At 35.8% G+C, this 15,871-nt stretch overlaps 1 protein-coding gene across 6 annotated transcripts in view; it reads right to left on the bottom strand.

Annotated features, from left to right (window-relative positions):
* Window positions 1-617: 617 nt before the first annotated feature.
* Window positions 618-15,871, bottom strand: part of UBR5 (ubiquitin protein ligase E3 component n-recognin 5) — a 132,653-nt gene continuing 117,399 nt past the window's right edge. For 5 of the 6 annotated variants that reach the window (XM_059165883.1, XM_059165884.1, XM_059165887.1 and 2 more), the window contains exons 49-59: window positions 15,740-15,851; window positions 15,041-15,185; window positions 14,022-14,152; window positions 12,369-12,429; window positions 10,176-10,351; window positions 9,876-9,960; window positions 8,442-8,597; window positions 7,902-8,015; window positions 6,193-6,337; window positions 4,454-4,539; window positions 618-1,246 (exon numbers count right to left, since the gene is read on the bottom strand). In XM_059165883.1, the coding sequence (XP_059021866.1) occupies window positions 1,034-1,246; window positions 4,454-4,539; window positions 6,193-6,337; window positions 7,902-8,015; window positions 8,442-8,597; window positions 9,876-9,960; window positions 10,176-10,351; window positions 12,369-12,429; window positions 14,022-14,152; window positions 15,041-15,185; window positions 15,740-15,851 (1,424 nt within the window). In that variant the 3' untranslated portion in view covers window positions 618-1,033. The remainder of the gene's footprint in view (window positions 1,247-4,453; window positions 4,540-6,192; window positions 6,338-7,901; window positions 8,016-8,441; window positions 8,598-9,875; window positions 9,961-10,175; window positions 10,352-12,368; window positions 12,430-14,021; window positions 14,153-15,040; window positions 15,186-15,739; window positions 15,852-15,871) is intronic. The other variant, XM_059165885.1, reaches the window with a different exon arrangement.

The following is a 15,871-nucleotide window of genomic DNA, read 5'->3' as shown; positions in this document are numbered from 1 at the left end:
ACCATGTTGGTGTATTACCCTTAGTTTAAAAATGTACAACTACATAAATAAAAACTATTGTTTCTTCAGTATTACTTGACATTTCTTCTGTAATTTCTTTATTTAAAAAAGTAAATGTAACAAGATACTTAAAAAAGGCTAGATACAAAAGTAGTTAAGCTGCTCACGAACATTTAAAATTTTCCAAAATGTATCTTCAATAATCATGATCTTATAAAACATTTTACAGTTATCAGAAAGTGCCCAGGCTGAGTTTACATAACTGAAATACCTTAGTACAAATGTCTAATTAGAACTGAAGTGCAGTAACCTCCTGACTGACTGCTCATTGAAATAGGGATACAAAGAAAAAAAAACTGATTGTGATAAAGTACTGTGCATTGGCCCCATCATATGTACAAAAAAGTGCCCTTACTCAAATGAACAAATTACATGCAAAAATTAGTGATATCATTTAATATCCTAGAGCTCAATGCAGCTAAAATAAACCGCAATAAGTGGTTTTCATAGGTAAAAGTGATTTCATCTCTAAGATCTGAATGTCCAGAACTTTTTACAAGTTCCATATACATGATACACAATTGCAGCCAACCACAAATTAAACACCATAAAAAAAGTTAAAATGAAAACACAGAACATACTTAATTTTTTATTTTTGAAATTCCCTATTCCCTCTATACAAGAACCTTTGCTGAAACACTTTCCACAAAGGCAGCAGTGAATTTTCAGAACATTTTACATTTTTCCCCTCAGCAAAAAGATAAATCACAGTGTAAATTATGTTGTTCTGCTGTCATCTTTGGCTGGGGTTAGACCCAGAAGTTGTCGACTAGCAAACCATCAGTCAAATGTTGCTAGTGCTCCTCAGGCCTTTTAAGCTACAAACTCAGCAAGGAATGTTTGCATTTAATCTCTTTAAGGTACCACCAGGGGGGTGTGACAGCATTAACTTCCATAAACTTTTATAGACAAATGGAAAAAAATCTACAAAATTAGCTAGTAATATTACACAGCAATACACACTTTTTATACTCTACACAAAACCAAAATTCTTGGTCTTAATGGCGAGTAGCAACTTCTGTTTGAGAATCTGTTTAGAGGAATAGAGTGGGACGTAAAGTCGAGAAATACAAGTGTTTGCAGTAGGAAGATGTTGGTCATCTGGTGGTCTTATTGTGATTGAGGGCATAGGCTGGAATCCTTCTTCACTGGCTGGTAATGATGGGCTAGAGGTCCAAAAGTAAACCTAAACAGGAATATAATAATTACAATTTTGGCTTTTAACAGATTAACATTAATTCTGGCAATATATACAGAGAGCCCCATTCTTATGTTAAAACCTAAAGAGGGATATTATTTTGTACTGGGTTTTAAATTTATTTCTTATACTGAAAAGGTTCAGGGTCAGAAAAGTAAAAAGTATCAGGTATATAGAAAACTGACTGTTTCAAGGGCCTCAATTTATCTTGGGCCTTTCCAGTGGCTTTTAAAGTATCTTTTAGGGGAAACAGGGCACAAGATCTCCAAAAAAATTTTAAAATTCACACAGATTATTGGGCCACCTGGGTGGCTCAGTGGGTTAAGCCTCTGCTTTTGGCTCAGGTCATGGTTTCAGGGTCCTGGGATCAAGCCCCACATCTGACTCTCTGCTCAGCGGGGAGCCTGCTTCCCCCCCCCCTCTCTCTGCCTGCCTCTCTGCCTACTTGTGATTTCTCTAATAAATAAAAATCTTTTTAAAAATTTAAAAAAATATAATTCACACAGATTATCAAAAAAGTTGTTTTGCATTTTATCTACCAGCATATTTTCAGTGCTATATTATGATTCAGGAATAATTTTATTAAAGTGTTGGGGAGTAGCTACTGTACATAAAATCCATGCAATAAGCCTATTAACAATGAGTTTTATTACACATCTATTTTGTATGACATTGTGTAAATAAGATAAATGTTAACTTCTGTACTTTTTATCATTCCTCACTGATCTATACATACATACACACATTACATTCTTACATTGCCCAGTTCCTATTTCTTAAAGGTAAGGCTTTTTAAATCTAATGCATTCCAAAATGCACAACTGAAAATACAAATATAGCCAATATCCCAAAGTGACTAGAAAACCTAAATGAAGTACAGTTGACCCTTGAACAACATGGGTTTCAACTACATGAGTCCACTCACATGTGGATTTTTTTTTTTTAAAGTAATCTCTACACCCAATGTGGGGATCAAAGTCACAATCCCAAGATCAGGAGTTGCATACAGGTACCCCACATGCAAAATTTTTTTAACAAATCACCACATATAGGACTATAAATATATTTTCCTTATGGTTTTCTTAAGTTTTTTTAGTGTACTTTAAGAATACAGTTAGAAATAATACATATATAAAATATGTGTAATGGACTCTTGTTACTGGTAGGCTTCTGATCAATAGCAGGCTATTAGTCAAGTTTTTGGGGGAGTCAAAAGTCATACTCAGATTTTCAACTACATAGTAAGCTGGTGCCCTTAACCCTCACATCATTCAAGGGTCGACTGTATTCTGCTTTCCTGAAAAATTGTTTTACGTGAAATCTCTAACTTCCATAGGAGGAGGCAGAAAAAGAATCCCTGCTAAGTGTCTCTTCAAAGAATTTTATAAAAGATGCTCTAAAGATAAAGCTGGTCTAATCCACTCATTTTACACATAAAGAACAAACAAAGAGTTTCTCCAAAGAGGAGTATGATTAGCCAGAGTAGATATAACTACCACTGCTGGATATCCCAAAAGTTGGAAGAAGAGAAATATAGTAGAAGACTTTTCAGAACTTTTACTAGTAAACTGTAACTAGGAGGGGAATAAACTTATGTAGTCTTACCCAAAAGCCCCAAATACTTTATAATTTTCAGTATGCTCTGAATAGTCTCTTATGTCCTTCCGTTCTTATCCTCGGACACATCAGGATAAAACCAACAACTGTGAAGCACTCTTCCCAAAAGAGGAGAGGGAAAAGACCCCCTGATATACTACTTAAGCCCTACAAATAGAGAAGTGACTTTCACAAATTAAAGCTGTCCATAGGAAATTCTGAGGCCCTTTCCAAAGGGAGATCTTCTTTCTTTCATTTCAAAAACTGAATAGCAAATTTATCTTCCAGTAGAAGGCAGAAACTGCAGTGAAATTTAACTTGATTGATAGAACTGAGAATTTACTGGTTTTAAAACAGAACATTACAACTAGGGGATTAAAAAATAGTCCATTAAAACCTTCGAATTTATAGCCAATCATTTGTTTTTGGTACATCTTACAGAACCGATATGGCCCCTTTCTTAAAGAAACAAGGTACCTGAATCAAAAACTGACCACAGGTGGTAGAACCCTAACAATGAAACAAAAAAGGATAGATACAATATTAACACTGGCAGAGACTTCAGGATCCAAAAGACAGGGAAAGCTGCACGGAACCAAGTATATGGAATCTACCTATGGAACGACCTCAGTGGAAATTATTACCACAGTAGCTAAAACCAAGAATAGAACCAACTGACAGGATTAGCAATAGAACTGTCTCCCTACAGAACAGAAATACTGGAAGGCTCCTGGGACCATGTAAAAATTAGAGAGTCCTAAATGCAGAACCACCCCCCCCCCAAAAATAAGTTAGTAACTCAGTTAAAAGTAAAGGGGAAACTCCCCAAGTTTCATGTTTTCCCACAGAACTATTTTCCCTCTCAAATAAAACTGGAGGATATTTCTAGAAATTGGATCATTTTTATATATTCCACAAGTAGTCTGGTTTTAGTTACTGAGAACTAAGGCTGCTTTGACAGGAAAAATTTTTCAGGGAACCATTAAGGAATAGGAGTAGAAAGGATATCTAGGATTTTCCAGGTTAAGAATGCCTTTCAAGACTAATGGACAGGTTGATTTGGTTTTATACTCAAGGGTGGATATAGATTCCATTGACCTGGTAAACTTTTCACAGTGACTAAAGTTTATATTATCTAGTTTATGATTCTTATTAGTAGATAAGATTGAAATCATAGATGTAATACCCACATACCACAAGCTATGTTATTCCAAGTACACACAAAGCAATCAAGATATTATTCAAAAATTTTGCGAAGACTTGCCACTGGTCAAAAGGATTAAGGTATATGAAAGGTGTAGCCAGCATATATAAACACTATAGGGAAAATGAAACCTGTCTCAACAATTATTAACTGGTATTATCTTCCGGGACTAAAAACAGTATAGCAATAGCTAAATGCATTTTACTCTGTTTACAGGCTTTATTAATACTTTAGATTTTCAGTTCTAGAGTAGGAAAACTAAAACTGCCTTATATTTCTGATTTCCTTAGCCAAAATTAAAATGATCAACCACTGTTTGCAAACTTAAAAGGCTACCATACACAGCATTATAGAATTTCATTTCTTCTACAAACTTCGTGAAATTTTTGACTTACAAGATCTTGTCGTTCAGTCATGCTCATCTTCTCTACTATTGACCAGAACCAACGCTTGAATTGCAAGAGCTTCTCAGCATTTTCTCCTAAGAATGAAGAGTATAAATCCAGTATACTGTATCCATTGTTATTTTAAAATACTGCCTCTTATAAAAATAGCTTAAAATTGAAATGTTATCTAGGATCAGAGGTCTAATTCCTAATAGAGAGAATTAGGACCATTTGCATAATGTAAAACCAATTCATTAGTCAATCCTGACTTAAGATGACCAAGAAAAATGGACTACCAGCCTCAAAAATGATTATCATATAGCTTTCATCCCATCTGTAATTCATGATTCTTCTCATGAACTAAAATCAGGACTTCAAAATTTTAATGAGTTTACAAATCACTTGGGAGATCTTTCTAAAATGCAGATTCTCATCTACTAGGTCTACGGGGAGAAAGGAAAGGAATGGAGATTCTGCATTCCTAAAAATCTTCTAGATGGGGCGCCTGGGTGGCTCAGTGGGTTAAGCCGCTGCCTTCGGCTCAGGTCATGATCTCAGGGTCCTGGGATCGAGGCCCGCATCGGGCTCTCTGCTCAGCAGGGAGCCTGCTTCCCTCTCTCTCTCTGCCTGCCTCTCCATCTACTTGTGATTTCTCTCTGTCAAATAAATAAATAAAATCTTTAAAAAAAAAAAAAAAATCTTCTAGATGATGCTGATGCTGCTTATCTGAGGATTAAATTTGGAGGGGCTTTAGATATTTATTTTCCCCTCTTAGGTTTTTGGTTTGTAAATGAGACAAATTCTTATCTCACAAGTACTGAAAACTGTATTAAAAAGTAGCACAGGGGCGTCTGGGTGGCTCATTGGGTTACAGCCTCTGCCTTTGGCTCAGGTCATGATCCTAGGGTCCTGGGATCGAGCCCCACATCGGTCTCTCTGCTCAGCAGGGAGCCTGCTTCCTCCTCTCTCTCTCTCTCTCTCTGCCTACTTGTGATCTCTGTCAAATAAATAAATAAATAAAATCTTCAAAAAAAAAAAAAAAAAGGTAGCACAAAAACTATTATACAATGAATCTATACGTTGCCGAGCACAAAGAAAAAAAAAGAGAATTTATCCAAATAATTCTGCAAAATGTAAAAGGGGAAAAACTGGTACCTTCATGTACACAGTAATTATGACCTATACCTGGAATCCTCTCGTAAGGACTTTCTTGGAGCTTCCAGTGTTTTACTGTATAGTCACAGCTAAAATTCTATTCTTAGGACTTTTAAAACAGAGATGCAACAAATCAGGCCCTGAAGATAAATGTTATTCTAGGAGGATTATCACTACCTGTTGTTATTCTCTCTAGATTCTCCGTGTGTTTGTGTGTTGTTACATCTTTGTAAGTGAGCTTTGGGGCCGGTTCTACAAAGCAAACACCATACAAATTCTTTAATTAGAAAGTCTAAGAGAAATTAATTGGGAAACGCCAATAGAATTGTCACATGGATTATTTTTTCTTACTACATAAAACTTCTTTTATGTAGTTGCTCACCACAAAGAATTTTTACTTGTATTTATACTAAACCATATATTCTTTAAAACCTAGAAAAAGTAGAAGAATTAAGAATAACCTAATGCTAAGGCTAGTCCAAGTGTATCTTAAAAATGTAGGCAAAAAACTTTTAAACATCTGAGTAACATAGCATTTCTAAGCCCCATAAATACATCTATTTTATTCCTTAAAACATTCAAAAATTTCATACCTGATTCATCATTGAAAGAGGTGAAACTGATCAACATCTGCACATTAACTTCACCACAGCCATTTACCAAAAGCCTAAAATCTTCTGCTGTTAAATCCTCTAATGAATTTTTTGGAAGCACATCCAGTAGACCTTTCCTCATTGCCTATAGAATATTTTAAAAATTACCTTTTTATTAGTCTCGGTACTGTATTTTCCATGTAGCATTACTGTTAAAGCCCAATATCTAATTTTAGACTAAGAATACTAGATCTCATTTTAAGCCAGAAAGAAAAATTAAATTCTGTATTTTGAATTTAATAGATTCAAAAGAGGCAGAGGGGGGAAAAAAGGCAGCCATGAACAGGCTACAGGTTCGAAAGTGAAATAGTATTGTTTTACAGGATTTAACTGACCATAATTTAATTATGTTAATATAAAGCTAGTCTTTAAGTAAAAATATCTTCAATGTGTCAGACATGCTATCCTGTCACATCCTATGAAAGGTATCATAATGATAAACACAAATCTGAAATCCAGAACCTTACTGAGCAATTACAATGTGCCAAGAACTGTTCTAAGCACCTTACATTATTAATGCATTTAATTTTATTTTCCAAGGCACAAAGCACTTAAGTAGTTTGCTAATGTCATATAACATTAAAGAGTGTTATAGCCATGACTTGAATCCTGACAGTATGACTTCAGAACCTGCACGATTATTTGCAGCATAGGAAATTAGAACACTTGACAAGGGACACCTGGGAGGCTCAGTTGGTTGAGTATTTGCCTTTGGCTTAGGTCATGATCCTAGGGTCCTGGGTTGGAGTTGAGCCAATGGGCTTCTTGCTCAGTGGGGAGCCTGCTTCGCCCTCTGCATGCTCTATCTTTTTAACAAACAAAATCTTTTTGACAAACACAGCAGGCCTGATGCTGCCCTTTAGAAACCCTCACTGGGATCCTTGGCTGGCATCTGGAAACTTGGCTTTACTGATACAGCTATTCTGAATGCCTGGAGCAGTGAACCTGCTGCATTAGCTTGCCTAGACTACTTGTGCGAACAGTGTGATTTATGATGAATTTCCTCTAAGAGTCTGAATTTCAGTATTCATGGCTGGATGCATAGGGAGAAAATGCTTACAGGATTGGCCTCCAGAAAAAAAAAAAAGAAGAAGAAGACAATGACGAAAAACCTAGGTTGCAACTCTTAAGCAGGCTTCTCTAAGCACAAACACTGTACATGTGTTTCTATAATTCACTGCTGAAGGAAAGAAGTATGTTCTCTGTGACAGCCCCACAGCCTGAAAGAACTTCAGAAGGCTGCACACCTACATTCCTCCAGACTTGGTCTCATGTACTTTTTCCTTTGCTGAGTCCTTTTGCTATAATAAGCCATGACTATAATTGCCTTGGAATCCTTCTAGTTGGTCACCTAGACATGGGTGGTCAAAGGACCCTAAAGCAGTAGTCATTTCAGTTCCACAAGAATCCTTTCTGAACTTTACTCACCAAATTGACTTTCAGATGATTACATGGTTTTTCCAAATAGTTTTACTGAAAAAAGAGTGCTTGGCCTGGAGCCAGGTATAATTTACATTGTGCATAAATTAATTTGGTTTAAAAGTTTTAACCTTTGGTAGGCAAGCTGAATATACTCTGAACTAGTTTACCACACATGAAGACACAAAGAGCCTCATCAGATCAAACAACACTTTCTAGAAAGTACTCACGTGTAACGGCTGTTCTGCAACTACCAACATTCTATGTTCTGCATATTTCCGCACATACTCATACACATTCTGGGGAGTCACTGGTATATTTACACCATTAGGAATAAGTTCAACCTGTAAAAAAATTTAACATTGCTATTTAAGTGATCTCAGGGTAGTCAGATCGAGCCCTGTGTCTGGCTCTGCACTTAGTGCGCAGAGTCTATTTAAGAGTTTCTCTCTCCCTCTGCCTACCCTCTACTGTCTCTAAAACTTAAAAAAAAAAATAAAAAAAAATAAAAAGTTTAAAAAAGTAAGATAATTCTGTATCTGACAAGTATCTAAGAGATGAAAAAAAAAAAGGTACAAAAAAGTCTTCTACCTTTCGGTCTGTCTCATTAACTCTCCATCTCTGGGTACCTGTCCAGATATGTACTGTGGTTTTTCTCTGTATGTTTTTGTGTGTCTCTTGTTCTGTCCCCATCTAAATTGTTTCTATAGAAGCAAAACAAACTAACCAAATTATCTTGCCAGAATCAGAAAATTATATATTTGCTTTACCTGTCCTCCACCCTCTTCTTTACACAAGTCAATTGCAAATGCCAAATCCATTGCAGAGAAAACAGCATCAGCATCTGAACTCTGAGAAGCGAGGATAAGTTGCCGTAAACTCTCATACATCACAGGATCAAAAAAAGCAAAATCATGCCAATTGACCTAAGAAAGTAATCATATAAAACAATTATGAAATATCTTTACTGAATTTTATTTAATTTGAAGATATAAAGAATATTCCACTAAATATAATTGATTTGAAGAGGTAAAATGTTAATCTTTGACTCTGATAATTAACTTTCAAAATACAGTAAGATATATTTTGAAAAAAATTTAAAGCCAATAGTGGAGGAATTAAGTTCCAAAACAATTTGCAAAAACCTGCACTTATTATTAAACAGTGATTATGCTGAGCAGTGGGTCCTTAGTATATACATCCTATTTAGTCTTGATTATAATAAAAAAATATAGATTATTCTAGATGACGAATCTGATGCTCAAGGGAATTCAGTAACTTATTGAAGGTCATATCATTGGGTTAAACTTGAGTCTATTTGATTCCATCTTCTCCCCAAACCGTGTTAAAAAGGCTCAATGCATCAACATTTCTCAGCTGTGGCTGAGCTTTAAATCCAGTTCTTCTTTGCACAAGAACATTTTTGCTGGAATACTTTAAGAATTCAACAGAATCAGAGTTTACATCATTACATGTGTACATGCATACAAATGTACACACACATTTATATGATATGAATAGAAAACTATTCATCTGTGGGTTTGAACAATGTTAATTCATATCATTCGCATGATATAAATTGCTGGAAAAGACTACAATATTTCATTGTTTTGTGTCAAGTAATTTCTTTTTAATACCTTTAGGAACACTGGCAGTTGTGTTTTAAATCAGAAGTTGCATAATTAGTATTACACATAAATTTTAAAGGATGTGGTCTCCCCCTCCCCATATAAAAAGAATGTGTAGGCAGACTTCAAAGCAATAAAGAAATTATGCTAATTCTACCACTCAGAGAGAAATATTAAGCATGCTGTGCTGTATTTTCTCACATTCTTTTGTCCCCTCTCCCTCCTGCACATCTTACATATATTTTTGAAGCCAACAACACTCTTTTCAATAAAATACTACTTCTACTTCTACCACCTGTTTGAACAAATAGTAATAGTTAAAATCTATTAAGCACTTACCAGGCACTACAGTTTTACCATTTTGCAAATGGGAAAATATGCCATAGGTGTGAGGGGATTTGTCTGCATCAAGATCCAGGTCTGTCAGACACCCCCAAACCCACCAGTGTCACCCATTCCTGCATGTATTGAGATTATTTTTTCCCATGTCATTAAATGTTTGAAAATGCTTTATAATGGCTATAAAAGGAAAATTTTGCAATTGTAAAAGCAGTTAGGTTCATTAAAATCACTTACTTTCCTACCAAGCAACACTTTAATTACATGTCTATTCAATGTAATAGGACATAGTTCATTCTGTAACAGACATAGTCCAAGAATCCTAAAAATAAAAACAGGGAAATATATTTAAATTTGAAAGTAATTCTAAAACACATATAACCCCACACATACATACATAATATACACACAGTATTTTGAGAATTCTACAGCCTCATTTCTAATCAGTATGAAGAACATATACACATTTTAAAAACGATTGTTTTAGAAAATCTCAAACTGAAATTGTTAAAAAATTTAAGATTAGCGTTATTTTACCTGCCAATGTTTCTGAAACAATTCAACCTTGCTTCTGTGTTTTTGCCAGGCCTTGGAGTATAAAATCCTCTTTTTCCAGGTTGGTAAAACAAAGGGGCATTATCGTCACCATCGTCTGTATCGTCTAAATCCATATCTACAACACTTCGACTAGAGCCATGACGCTTTCGGTTTTCCTAATAATAAAGTATCAGGTTAAGTCCCAAGTTTTTTTTTTTTTGTTTTTTTTTTAAGCTTTTATTTATTTGAGAGAGAGCACACATGCATACAAGGGGGGTAGGGAGAGAGAGGGACAAGCAGAGTTTGCACTGTGTGTGAAGCCTGATGCAGGGCTCAATCTCAGAACCTGAGACCATGACCTGAGCCAAAATCAAGAGTTGGACACTTTACCAACTGAGTCACCCAGGCACACCCCAAGACTGATTTTAAAAACAAAACATATGAACCAGTTGTCTAAAATCACTCAAAGGGAAGTCAGGTAGGTAAAGCAATGTTTATATTTAAATGTAAATTTTTTAATTCATCTTTTCAGAACTGTGATACTTATATAAAGCTCATACCTATTAAATCTTTAAATTCTCTGTCCATTTAAAGTCACTAATGAAACTGGTAGCTTCTTTCACCCTAATTCCTTAAAGATACTTTTGCTGGATATAAGAATGATGAACCACTGTCTTCTGGCTCATACCTTTCTGATGAGAAATCCACTGTCTTTCAAATCACAGTTTCTCTATATGTAAAGCACTGTTCTTTGCTTAGTTTTACAGCAGCTCAATTATAATACATATAGACATAGTTTTTCTATTTAGGGTTCATTGACCACCTTGAATCTATAAATCTTGGTACCAAATGTGGGAAGTTCTCGGCTGCTATTTCTTCAAATATTCTCCTGTACTAGTCTTCCAAGTGCTTTCAATGACACGGATGTCTGATTTTTCATTATGGTCCCACAGATTCCTGAAGTTCCTTTGTTCAAAATCTTCTCTCTGTTCTTTAGATAATTTCTGTCTTCAAACTGACACTTTCCTATCCTCTTCATTGAGCTACTGACCTATCTACTGAATTTTTTTCTTTTAGAAAAGTTGTACTTTTGTAACATTTTTCTTAAAGATTTTATTTATTTATTTGAGGGAGAGAGAGAGCATGCAGCAGGGGAAGCAGGCTCCTTGCTGAGCAGGGAGCCCAGTGCAGGAGTTGATCCCAGGGCTCTGGGACCATGACCTAAAGCCAAAAGCTTAGCCACCCAGGCATCCCTAGACGTTGTACTTCTAATTCTAAGCTTTTCCCTTGGTTCTCTTTTACAGTTTCTATTTCTCTGCTATGAACCTCTTTCATTCAGTTCACTAGTGCTTAACTTTATCTCCTATTCTATCAGATAAAGATACCCCCATCTCCTAGAATATGAGATAAAGTCTTTGATAATTCCAACAAGTAGGTCATCTTAAAGTTAGCATCTACTGGTTCTTTTCCCAGGAGAACTAGTGGGTCTTGTCTGGTTCTTTGTATATTGAGTAATTTTGGAGTGTATCCTGGCCTTTTGAATATTAAGTGTGAACTCTGGGTCTTATTAAAATGATAGGGAGAATGTTGATGTTTTGGGGTTTAGCAGGCAATCACTATGGTTAGATTCAGATTGGAAGTGTCACCATCTGTGCACAATGGTTCCAAAAACAGATTTTCAAAGCCTTTTATTTTTTGGGTCTGCCCTGCATTTGCACCATAGATAGTGTGGGACCTGGACAATACTACAGCTCAGTTCTCAAAGCCTTCTCTATTTTCCAGCTAAGACTGGAGTTAAAGAGATCAGCTTTCCTCTCTACCCTAAAACAATGCCATGCTACCTGTTAATCAATTTGACCGCCTTCTATCGTCTGTGTGCTACTATCTACTTTTCAGAATACTCAGGCAGTTCCTTTCACATTTTGTTCAGTTTTTAGTTGTAATCAGTAAAAGAGGTAAGATTGTATTGGGTCTGCTCTACCATGACTGGCACTGAAGTGTTTGGGGAACTAAAAAAGCCTTCCTTACTGCCTCTCCACAGGTCTCATTTTCTCTGCATCTTTGCACTCACTTCTTCCTTGAGTTAAGCACTAAGAAATTCATGACATCTCTAAAATTAAAGCTTAATTCAGGCTGTGCTAAATTGGGAGTTCCAAGTGCTGTTTATTAGCTCATGTACAGAACATCTCTTACCTGTACCTTTTCTGAGGAGTCTAATAATCCAAGATCCAGGATACTATCAGCTCCATTTTCCCTAAAAACAAATCAAAAACCTTTTACACCCCAGATAATTGAGGCTTCTAGAATTTAGTGTAGAGAAACATGCATTTGAATTTATAAAGATTTATAAATACATTTATTAAAGGCTTTAAAAAATATCCAAGACACATACTAGTCAGTGCAATTATAGGAACAGAGAAGTCAATACTATGTAACAAAAAAAATTAGGTACTATATGTGTGATTCAAGATAATGAGCTAAGGGCTATCTGATTTACAACAAAATAATGCAGCTTCATAGGGGTACTGAAGCTTAAGCTCACAGGTAGCATTATAAAAGAACAGAAAATGTTCAAAAAGCAATTGCAACAGGAATCAAATTTTTTAGTGTGTTTAATTATTCTACAATACAAATTCACAGTACACTTTACATAGCCAGCTGAAAGGAATCAAAATTACACATTATTTGCATTCAACAGAAAGTACTAAATTGGCAATCCTCACATATAAAGGTTTTTTCCCAAATGGACATTCCTTGTAACCTTTTCTATAGTGGGTTGAGCTCTATCGGTGCTGATTACATCCAGAGACAGGGAAAAGGAATGAAGAAATAGTACATAAAAGCCCAGAGAAGAAAAACAGTAATTACCAATAAAGAAATAAACCTCTAGCAATAGTCTTTTGACTTGGATGTTCAAAGGCTGTGAAATAGGTAAGTGGCTGTTACATTTCAGTGCTTAGCCTACCCATTTATCCATTTCTACGACTATATCCAATCTAAGTTCCTGTGCAAGATCATGACTGGGAAGACAGAAATTTGCATCTAAAAAGCCTCAAACTGCATATAAGAGTAGTCTCAGGATAGAAGGCACAGATAAGTTTGGCCTATCTTCCTGATGTCACCTTTACTTTGTCACCTTGGAAAAAGAGTAATTTAACTATTAGATATTTTTAAGTTTTATATTAAAACAAATATACTACACAACAGAAAGCAAAAATTTGCGTGAATTTTTAAGATAAGTCAGGAGCTCTAAAAGAAACTTCACGCTTATGGCAAGAACTCAGGGATTACACCCCAGTTCCTTGAGATCTCTGGCCTCTGCCGTTAGGGGTATTCTGGTAGAGAATTTGGGATGTACTTTTTACAAGTTATTTCTAAATATCAGGTATATAAAAGATTTTTAGAACCTAAGTCAGAATGCTAAAATTCTAACTTTCTTTTTTTTCTTTTCTTTTTTTTTTTTTTTAAAGATTTTATTTATTTGTCAGAGAGAGAGCGAGCAAGAGCGAGCACAGGCAGACAAAGTGGAAGGCAGAGTCAGAGGGAGAAGCAGGCTCCCTGCGGAGCAAGGAGCCCGATGTGGGACTCGATCCCAGGACGCTGGGATCATGACCTGAGCCGAAGGCAGCTGCTTAACCAACTGAGCCACCCAGGCGTCCCAAATTCTAACTTTCTAATACATGCAAAACTCAATTGTCTCACTCACGGATTTTAAGCCCATCTCTTATAAAACCATTTGAAGTTGTGTACTTTATAGTATACATTTTAAGATATGGTAGCACCTACATCCTAAAAATAAAGTAGTTGATATTTAAACTGAAATGCCTTCCCAATTATATACATTACCGTCCATGTGCTATAATGAGTTCCATGGCTTCATCTACTCTTGCCCTCAGAGAATCTTCACTTGCTAGAAGGAGAAGCAGCTGAGCTGGGGATAATTCCAACAGCATGCCAGTGATTTTACTTGCAAATGCCTGTAAACAACAAACAAAGTTAGTTGCCCTTACTCTCTGAAACCTCTTGTCTAAATCAACAATCTTTTAGCCACCCCCACCCCCAAAAGAAGAAAATGTAAGACACTTGGGAAACGAAAAAAACTTCTGAACTAGTTAAGGTATTTTATTAAACTGGAAGCTTAATTATAGAGAACTTTCAAAGTCTTGTTAAAGCTAGTTTAAAATTTGTATGACAAGCCTTTTAAGATTTCTGCTGTCTATGAATAAACATACAAATACTCGGTTTCCATTTATCCCCCTCAGAGAGCCAGAAACCTTTCTTTCATGTAGGGTAGAAGAAAAGAATGGGAGGGAAGAAGTGAAAGAGGGAGAAGAAAGAAGACTATAATTAAGGCTAAGGATTTACTGAAAGAACTATAGCTGGTTTTCTGTTTTCTCTTGCTGTAACATACATGTAAGTCATGTATAAAGGAAAACAAACACAACTAGTTTGTTTCATAATATAGGAAAAAAACCTTTGACAGAACATTCAATATAAAAATCTGGCAATACTTAACAGCAATAATGTAGATTATTTGCAGTATGTCCTAGCTACAATTTAACAGATTAAAAAGTCTGTTTCAAAATAACAATTTGTACAAATAAAAGTACAAATTAAATGCACAGGTAATTACTTATGCACACAAGGGACTTATTAGGTAGAATGCCAACTTAGCACAGGTAGAAAACACAAATCTTCAAGCTACCCTCCAGCAAATTTTGCTGCTTTCCCTCTTAAGCTTTCTTTTAACTATAGTCCTCAACCACATGACTTGAAAGTAGCTAACATTTTTACAATGCTAACTTTAATTAAAAAAACAAAAACGGCAGAGTCAGTTATGAGGAAGCCGAGTGCACCATACATACTGGCTGCATTGCTTGTACACGAGGATAAAGTCTCTCTCCAAGCGCCTGACGATGTGCCGGCAGAGGATCAGGATCATCACTAGGATTCCCTTCAGAGGCTGGTCGGAAGGGCCTAGTATCAATGGAAAGCTGCCTTCTGAAGTCTCTGTAAGAACAACAAAGCTATTATATCTTATTTCCCTTGTCTGCAAAAAACATCAGCACCACTGGTAACAAAGATGAAAAACCAGAACATATAGGTAGTTCCCTCTGGGATTAAGGTGGTGGAATGCCTAATGGATGATGGTTGGAAAATAAAGATTTTCTAGATACTGTTACTTCAAAATCTGTAACTTTGCAATGCATAGTTCAATTTGATCCTAAGATTCTAAGGGAGCAAGCCCATAAAATACCAGAAATCAAAAATTCACCCACACTTCCTAGAAATTTTAGTCCAAAGTAAAATGCCACCCACCCTAACAGGAGAAAAATTAAGAGGTTTAAATATAACACAATTTCCACAAATAAAATTTTAAGACAAACTGGGGAAAGAATGATTTTCAGGGTTTTAAAAGCAAAATATTTTAATAATAGTACAGTTTATTTACCCAAATGTTAAAACTTTTTCTAAAAAATAGTACATAATTGAGACCCTCCTATTACAGGCCAGCTCCAATTTCATTCAAAATGGTAGTAGGTGGTATTACAAAATGATCTCACCTATCTCGATCTCTCCGAGAACCTGCTCGCAAGCCACTACTCCTTCTCATTTCCCTTTCTCTCTCCCTTTCCCGATCCCTCTCTCCTCTGTTCCTTAATCTCTGCATTAAACCTGGAAGAAAATGTGAAACA

The sequence above is a fragment of the Mustela lutreola genome, chromosome 3, assembly GCF_030435805.1.
Source record: "Mustela lutreola isolate mMusLut2 chromosome 3, mMusLut2.pri, whole genome shotgun sequence".
In the NCBI taxonomy this organism is placed as follows: domain Eukaryota; kingdom Metazoa; phylum Chordata; class Mammalia; order Carnivora; family Mustelidae; genus Mustela; species Mustela lutreola.
Note: the sequence above shows the minus strand (reverse complement) of the source record. Positions and strands in the feature narration are given on the sequence as shown.